Here is a 9758-nt window from a genome sequence, read left to right as displayed (position 1 = left end):
CCGCCTCTTATGTGTCCATAGCTTACACTGGGTACATCTTATAGAGTTTCTACCTACACATTTTCTACAATCGAGTTAGGGCCATCTACCTGAAGGGGTTTGTGTTTTGTCTACCTTCCTATTTATTAGGACTTTGGTTTTAACTAGGTTGACTCTAAGGCCCTTCGATTCTAGTCCTTGCTTCCACACCTGAAACTTCTCCTCTAGTTCTGATAGTGACTCAGCAATTAGTGCAAGGTCATCAGCATAGAGGAGCTCCCAGGGGCATCCTGTCTTGAATTCCTCTGCTATTGCCTGGAGGACTATGATAAATAGGAGAGGGCTGAGGACTGAACCTTGGTGGACCCCTACCTCTACCCGGAATTCTTCACTATTCGTTGCCAACCCTCACCTTACTGACAGCATCCCTGTCATGCACAGCTCTCACTAATCATTCATCTATCCCTAGTTTCCTCATTGACCACCAGATAAGTGATCATGGGACCCTGTCAAAGGCTTTTTCATGTCAACGAAAGCCAGGTAGAGAGGCTTATCTTTGGCTAGGTATTTCTCCTGCAGCTGTCTTACCAGAAATATAGCATCAGTGGTGCTTTTCCCCGATACGTGTTAATTGTAGTAGTTTAATTTGGCACATGTTTAATCCCTGGTTCAGTCAAATAATATATGCTCTAATTCAGTCAGAATAAGCAAACTACATAAATAAGAGAATAACTAATAATAGAATTTCCTTGGTATGCATAACAGAATGAGAACAATCAATATCCATGAATTTTATAAAGTTCAGTTTGAAATCCCAAGAAGGTTACCAAACATGATAGACACCTGATGAAGGCTGGAGGGTTCACAACAATGAGATGAAGACATTATTTTTATATTCAGATTAAGCACAGTAAGAACTTTCTCTCACACTGTATAACTAAATTAAATGGTTTCATGAGTTAATCATGTGGTGTAAAAAAAAAATATAAAATGCTTTGAGGAATTTTGGTTTAAACAACTTAAAGCATCAGAAGTATATAAGAAAAAAAAAGCCTTGCACTGAACATTATAATAACTTTAAATCATGTTTGCTTTGTACTTTTAGTTCAAACCTTCTTCAACCTACTTATCAATTTTATTAGAAATTGATTTTGATAAAACAGCAAAACTCCTAAGAGAGTGGATAAATACCATTGCAACAGTAACATGGACACTTCTAATTGTTTTCTCTCCTGCTTGCTTATATCAAAATGATCCTTTACCAAATCCACTCTTTTACTGATGAGTTTTTGTTAAATAAACAGAAATGATTACTATATTAGATTTTAAAATTCTCTAATATATTACCTCATTAAAAATGTTATAATTTTAGATGTCTGAACAAGAAATAGAAAACGTACTTGATAAAAGCATGGTCCTCTTCCGGTTCTTACAAGAGAAAGATGTATTTGAAAGATATTATAAACAACATTTAGCAAAGCGATTGCTGCTAAATAAAAGTGTCTCTGATGATTCAGAAAAAAATATGATCTCCAAACTGAAGGTAAATAATTCTACTTTATTTTTACTTCATATATTTCATTTAGTTTATTACATTCTCAGATTTTCTTTTTCTTTTAACTCTGGATTTTACTGACATTTAGATTTATTACACTTTCCCTTTAGCTAGATGTATTTTGCTGATTTCTGGGTTTTAAGCAGATAAAAAAGGGTTTGGGATCTGTTGAAATTATTTTAACACTTAAACCCTTTAGCATTTGGATTTCTTTGTCCAGTCTATTGCTTATTTATTTACGTTGTTTTGAATTTATTGGGCACTATCCCATAGCTTCAATATTGTGATGATGTGATTGTATATATTTAGAATGACATTGTAGGGTAGGTGTAAGAGGTTGGATTTGGTCAGTTTTAACTTTGAACAGGTAGAATATTTTGGCCGGATATGGCTGGTTTAAATGTTAAAGGGTTCAGCATTTTTTTTTTTTTTTTACACCATCTCAAAGTTCAGTAGTAGCTCAATATATGCTGATTATTTTCAATGGATATAAAATGTTTCCAGTCACAAGAAAGCATGGGGAAAATATGCAATAAAATTTTTGTTAAGTAACATTTTATTTTGCACTTAACTTGCTGGCATGGATTAGATAGGTCTGAAGACTACATCTTGCTCATGAGTTTCATATTTAGTTTGGTTTCGGCAGCTGGATACCTTTTCTAACACCAACCATTGTACTGGGTACATCTTTTCATGGCAGCAGCACTAGGTAGATTGTCATGTTTTCGACAAATTTGAGTCCTCTCAACTCCACACATAATATAGTACAATAGGTGTATTTTATCACAGCACCAGCACTTAAGAAGATAGGAAGGACGAGAGCATGATGAATAAGAGGTGGATAAATGTTAAGGGTGAATGATGGATGTCTGCCTGTACTTTTCCAATCAGCCTAAGTGGGAGTATAGGTAGAGCATATATAGAACAAGCATATCTGATGAGGTCACTTAAGCATATGCCTCAGGAGGGACAGGAGAGCTAGAGTGATAAGGAATAGAATGAGAGTGAGGTGGAGTGTTTGTGCGTTCAAATAGGTGCAGTGAAATCCCTAGTCAGTAGAGTACAGTAAAGCAGTATGGTAAAGTAAAATTAAAAAGGGGGAGGTGATTGGGAGATAATAAGCAGGACATGCAATAGAAAAGCAATTCTTAGAGGTCTTAGGAGAAGAGGCTTTCAAAGGCCAAACATTTTTTTTCTCAAATATCTATGTCATTCATAGGTTTAGCTGTCACTGCTTTCACTAAAGTAGTCTCCTTGAATAAAAGTCAACTTTTGTTAACTAGTAATTAAACAGTTAAAAGCAAAGGATACTTTTTAACCCTTTAGTATTCAAACCAATCATATCTGGCCCAAGCATTCTGTCTGTTTTATGTTGAAACTGGCCAGATCCAGCCTTTCACACCTACACTACAATATCATTCTAAAAATAAACAATCTCATCATCAAAATCTCAAGGCTACAAGATAATGCATGATTAATTCAAAATAATGTGAACAAATAAGCATTACATTTGACCGTAATCTGAATGCTAAAGGATTAATACCAACCTACCATTCCTGGTTCTGTGATAGAAATTTCTTGTTTTAAATTAATTTAAATTAAAACCTTCCATCAAAATTTCTGGTTAATTTATTCCAAACCCCAGCTTAATCATGACAAAAGATTATTTCACTAAATTCTTCATTATTTTCAAAATTAATTGAAACAAAGGCAGAGTATTTCAACAGAAATATGCTAGAAAAGGGTTGATCTTATGTTAATTATTGCAGTTAAGAGAGGGAAAATTTAGTAGAAGAATACAGGATTGACAACTCAGCTGCCTAACATTACAAAGAGGCAATCCAGGATTTTGTTTTCTCACTGAAAGCATTTGTTCAATATTCTGATGGTTGAACAGAAATTTCGAAAAGTAACCTTGGAAATTGCTTCTACATGATGCAGATAGTATTCATTTGCATGATAACTGCTCAGAAAAAATTACTGGTGTTTTTATTTTTTGAGATATATTTTAGGCTAGATGAAATGCAGTTTGGCTTTGTCTGGGGAAGAAGTGCTACTGATGCTATTTTCATAGTCAGGCAACAACAAGAGAAGTACTTAACCAAGAATAGACCATTAAACCTGGCATTCATTGATTTAGAGAAAGCCTTCAATAGAGATATGGTGGGCTCTGATGAGGTTAGGGATAGATGAGTAGCTGGTGAAAGCTGTACAGGCCATGTACAAAGATGCTTTCATTAAGGTGAGAGTTAACCATGAGTACAGCGAAGAATTTGGAGTACAAGTAGGGATTCATCAAGGCTTAGTCCTTAGTTCATTGTCCTCCAGGCTATAACAGAGGAATTCAAGACTAGCAGACCCTGGGAACTGCTATATGCTGATGATCTTACTCTTGTAGCAGATTCCATATTAACACTAGATGAAAAATTCAAAATGTGGAAGCAAAACCTGGAATCTAAGGACCTTAAGACTAACTTAGCAAAGACTAAGGTCCCAGTAAGCAAGAAAACTGACAAAAACCTACCCCCTTTGAGTAGGTGGCCTTGTTCAATTTGTAAGAAAGATGTAGGCAGGAACTAGATACGGTGTAAGCTATGGGCACACAAGATGTACAGTGGGTTAATAGGAAGGTTGTAAGAGAAGATAGTTTTTGTGTGTGGAAGATGCACAGGATCCATAAAACCTTTAGAGAGACCCGGGAAATTGATTCTCTGAAATGTCTTGGTCACTCATTAGAGGTCATAGATAATTTCTGCTACCTAGGGGACCAAACTAGCTGTGGGGGAGGATGTACGGAGAGTGTGATAGCTAGAATAAGAGCAGGATGCAGGAAATGCAGAGAGCTGTTACCGCTGTTGGCCACAAAAGATTTCTCTCTACAAGTGAAAGAAAGATTATATGATGCATGTATACGGACAGCAATTCTACATGGTATCGTGAGATGTGGGCCCTGAATGCTAAGGTTAGAAAGGAATGAAGCTAGTATGCTCCACTGGATGTGTAATGTAAGTGTACATATTCGACAGAGCGCTAGTGCATTGAGAGAGGAGTTAGGCATAAGAGAAATTGGTTGCTGTGTACAAGAAAGAAGACTGCACTGGTTTGATCATGTGGCCTTTATGGATGCTGACAGCTCCATAAAGAAGTGCCAATCTCTTAAAGTGGATGGAACATATGGAAGTGGGAGACCCAGAAAGACATGGGATGAAGTACTGAAGGATGACCTCAGGATGCTGAACCTTTCAGGTGAGATGACAAAGGACTGAGATGCCTGGCATCTTGCTATACTAAAGAAAACCCATACTCCACAGCAGGTGTGTTAAGACCGATCCTTCTGGTGGTGTAGAGCACTTGTGGTGGTGCCACAAAAAAGCACCCATGCAACATCCATAAAAGCACCCAGCACATGCTATAAAGTGGTTGGTGTTAGGAAGGGCATCCAGCTGTAGAAACCATGCCAAATCAGACTGGAGTCTGGTGCCGCTTGCCAGTTCTAGTCAAACCCAGCATGGACAACGAACATTAAATGATGATGATGATTCTTCACACTTTGTGTGTTTGTCTGCATGACATGTTCTGTCAATCTCATTTGATGAGAGCCTCTAGGTGACGTTGGAACCAGCCACAGGCCTTCGTCACTGCTTCTTGCTTTAGTCCCCTGATAGCTCTGGTAATTCTGCCCCTCAGTCCATTTTCATGTTGCAGCTGGATTCATTGGTGTTACATTCCACTGCACCTCACAAAAAGAAATCAAGGAGGTTGCAGTCATGCAAGTTGGGAGGCCAAATATTTGGTGTTGTGTGATCAAAGAAATTCTACTACAGCCAGGCCTGAGTCTTCCTGCTGGTGTGGCAATGTACAGAGTCTTGTTGCCACATGTATTGCCTCCCTGCAGCTCACCAGTCAGTCCAGGGCTTCACCACCTCGCTCAGAACACAGCCTTTGGTGTTCAGTCCAAAGACCATGATTGTTATTGGAAATTTCGTCTGCATGACTGAGCATGTCCTTGGGTGAGACAGCAAGCCACATGTTGTTCTGGGAGTTGGTAGAGTTCTGGTCTTGGTAGAAATTCTTTTTGTTGGAGAAGAACAACAGTATGTTTCGCTCCAGTGAGTGATTTAACTTGTTGATTAGATTTTTGGTGTGCTTGAGTCGCTTTCCCTGCATCACCTTGGACAGAAATTGCTGCTTGCTCATCTTGTATAAAAAGTAACAAATGTCCTCATGTACCACCATCCTGATGAGCTTTTCATCCACACCTTTCTCCTCTGCAATGGCATGTGTCAACTTGCTAAGATCATTGTTGATGACCTCCTGGATTTCAGCAACGAATTCTGGTGTTGTGATGGTGTCACATCATCAGTCATAGGTTTTCCTCTCTGTAGCCTCATAGTCGAATTCTGAATCTTTCAGTCCCTTTTTGACCTTTTCCACCATCCTTCTGCTGATTTTGAAGAAGTCTGAAATCTTGTTTGTCCTTCTGGTGCTGATTCCAAGGAGGACTTCATGCCTATACCACAAATGGGGGGGGGGGGGTTAAACTTTTCCATAGTGAATTATTCTGCAAAAAGAAAATAAAGCAAAAATGATTACTGTTTTTAAGAGAAAGACAGACAATGAAAGTAAAAAAAATGTGTAAAATTAGCAATTGAAAATTGTGAATGAAACCATCTACACCTTGTATAAAATTTTTCTTGGTTATCTGCCACATCACATTGTGCATTTAATATCATTGTTTTATTTCAGACGGAATGTGGTTGCCAGTTCACTTCTAAATTAGAAGGAATGTTTAAAGATATGACAGTCTCTAACAGTACAATGGAAGAATTTAAAAGTTTTTTGCAACAGTCAGGTGTAAGTAAAATATTGATAGTTTGGCATGTTTTCTTGTTTAAGCATTTGGGAGGTGGTTTCCATCACTAGCTTTAGTAATTACTCCATTTATTTTTCTGTGCATTGATTAGTAAAATGAGAGTCTACCCAACTACATATATCACATGTATTGATGTATTGTAGGTAAGCTAGTGTATGAGAGTATGTGTAACTGGGGTGATGGTTTTCACACCTCTTTTAATACAAATCAGAGTGTGTAGAAAAACTATATTAAAACTAACTCAACCTGTGGATATTCCGCAGAGAAAGCATCATCTACAACAATTTTATATTTAAAAAATAATTCCCTTTTCTATGAAATAGATTACACTGAAAGCATTATTCAATGCAGAGCAACATATAAAATGCAACAATACTTTCTGGTGCATACATTACTTACAGATTTTTGGTGAAAAATTATTTATGAAGTTTCATGTGCAGTTGGATCAATTTCTGTTCAGATATACCTGTCATTAACAGCTGTTTATGATCAGAGTGGATCAAGCAACAATTGATTTGCTTTATTAAATATTAATACAATAATCGCAAGTTTGCTCATGTGTTCCTGGCTAACAGATTATATATCACAAGTTCTGGCTTTAGCATATTCATATTTATTTTCCAATTATATACGGAGTATAAATGAATGTGTATATTTGTTTATAAAAGAATATCATATACGTATATGTATATAATTGGAAAAGAAATATGAATGTGCTAAAGACAGAACTTGTGATATACAAACTGTTAGCCAGGAACACATGAGCAAACTTGTGATTCACAAATGCAGTAACTTACAAAGTACAATTTTTCCTTTAAGTTAAACAACTCTCTAATAATGATCTGGAGAGATATGACTAACTCATGTGGTAGCTTGATCCAACTATGAGTGGTGACAAACAGGCAGAATGTAACATACATTGCTAAGTTACTAACAGCGAGGAAAAGAATTATGATATATATCCATATCTATAAAAGCCAAGATGTGTGAGTGTACGTGAATATAATTTATGCACGTCCACAAATTAGCACGCATATTGCTCCAATTTTAGGAGGACATTCGTCATGACCCTATCTGCATTTTCGTCAACTTTTTCTCTGAGGCACCCACGCATAGCTGTAAGAATAGATTTCAACCATAACTTTTAACAATTTTCCAGTCGGAGAAAGCTTTGATTGTTTACAAAAAAACAGGAGCTAAGTCCCCTTCTAGCGACGCTCACATTTTTTAGACTTCTTGTTTTTTGGGGGTTTATTCCATCAAGGAAAAAAGTGTTTTGTTGATATACGAGCAACACACACATACGAACATGTATGCGTACCAAAAATATGTATGCAATTGGTGTACCTGCATGTGTGTGTGTATGTTGCCCATATATATATATATATATTTATATAGATAGGGTGGTAAATTGAATATTAATTCAATTTAAAACCAAGTGGCCTAGCATATTAAAAAATCAGAAAATTCAGAAAAAATTGTATTACACGTGTATAAAGGATGACCACTAGGTGGACATCCAATATGCTAGAAAGAGGTCATCAACAACCCAACCACAAAGAAAAGTAATGTTCTCCAGAAAAATTTCGCAAAACGCCAGAACAGGACAAAATGAGAAATATACAGAATAAAGAATTATCTATGGACTGCTACAGTTTCGAACATTAACGTTTTACTCATGTAACATCCGTGTTCTCATATATATATATATATATATATATATATACTTAAGACTTAGTTGTGATCTGAACATAACTGCTTCTGACACAGAGAATCGGGAGCCCTTTTGGTCATTCTATTTTCCTTGCTGGAAGAGTTCCTAACCCATGGGCAAAGAGGTGTTAGATGATGGTGGTGGTGTTTTCAAAGGGCTGGCATGTGTAACCTGATCACCTCTGCCGATCAACCTCCCAACCCGTGCGCTCCAGTTGCAACACAACACTGATTCTGCCCAATTTTCATGTCGATGTTACTTAGTTTGGTTTGAAATAAAGAACTTGATTAGCTTAATAATCCCAACTTAATCCCGAGCAAAGCCGGGCTATACTGCTAGTATATATATATATATATATATATTTATACTAGCAGAGATACCCAGCCATGCTCGGGATAAAATTAGCATAATTATTTTTATTATTTTACTTGTTTCAGCCATGTGACTACGGCTAGGCTGGAGCACGGCTGCTGCTCGAACACATCCACCACAGCATTTATTCTTTGCAAGCCTAGTACTTATTCTGTCAGTCTTTTCCTGAACCACTAAGTTATGGGAACGTAAGCACAGTAAAACAGTTTGTCAAGCAATTATTGTGGTGAAAAACGCATGCACACACACACACACACAAATATACACATACATACGACAATCTTCTTTCAGTTTCCATATGTATATATATATATGTGTGTGTGTGTGTGTATATATATGTTTATATACATGTATATGTATGTATATATGTGTGTATATATATATCTATGTATATATATGTGTGTATATATATATCTATGTATATATATGTGTATATATATATATCTATGTATATATGTATATATATATGAATACATATGTGTGTGTGTGTGCATATATATATATATATATATACATATATATTTATTTGTTTATTTATTTATGGGTTTCAGCCAAGTGGCTGTGGTCATGCTGGAGCACCACCGTGATTTTCCGCCTTTATGCTGTGCTCTCTTCACGTTCCTTGCATGGCTCTTCTCCTCCACCTGATATAGTCGAATCACGAGTTTTGATGGCACATCTGTAGTATAAGAGAATTTGACATTGCTGCCCTAAACTGTGTCTCATTTCGAGCCTTTGGTTTGTCTGGTATCGTGGAGAGGAAAGCGTCGAGTTTTGTCTTGAAGACCTCTATATCCATGTCATGCAGGTCTCTCAAATGTTTTGGCAGGGCATTAAAGAGCTGAGGTCCTCTGAAACCGAGGCTGTTGCAGTACCTCGTTCTTATGTGAGATGCAGTGGCAACCTGTGCGGGCATTCTTGTAGTACTTGATGCCAAAGTTTGGCACCAGTCCTTCCAGTATTTTCCATATGTATATTATCACATATCTCTCCAGCCTGCGCTCCAGGGAGTAGAGATCTAGTGACTTCAGTCGCTCCCTGTAGTTCATCTGTTGGGCTGTGGCGATCTTTTTTGTATAGTGACGCTGAATTGCGTCGAGTTCTGCTGTCCGCTTGACACTGTGTGGTGACCACAACTGAGAGCAATAGTTTAGGTGGCTCAGAACAAATGTCTTCCATAGAGTCTACATGACATTTTGATCCCTTGTTCGGAACGTCCTCAGTATCCACCATGCCAGTTGTCTGCACTTTGCTGTCAACTTGAC

The 9758-nt window shown here is 37.2% G+C and overlaps 1 protein-coding gene across 1 annotated transcript in view; it reads left to right on the top strand.

Moving 5' to 3' along the window:
• LOC106881211 (cullin-3) overlaps positions 1-9758 on the top strand; it is a 121075-nt gene that overhangs the window by 49038 nt on the left and 62279 nt on the right. The window contains exons 9-10 of the mRNA XM_052974905.1: positions 1352-1522; positions 6281-6388. Coding sequence (XP_052830865.1) covers positions 1352-1522; positions 6281-6388 — 279 coding nt within the window. The remainder of the gene's footprint in view (positions 1-1351; positions 1523-6280; positions 6389-9758) is intronic.

This window comes from Octopus bimaculoides, chromosome 19, assembly GCF_001194135.2.
Source record: "Octopus bimaculoides isolate UCB-OBI-ISO-001 chromosome 19, ASM119413v2, whole genome shotgun sequence".
NCBI lineage: Eukaryota > Metazoa > Mollusca > Cephalopoda > Octopoda > Octopodidae > Octopus > Octopus bimaculoides.
This window is presented reverse-complemented; position numbering and strand designations above follow the sequence as displayed.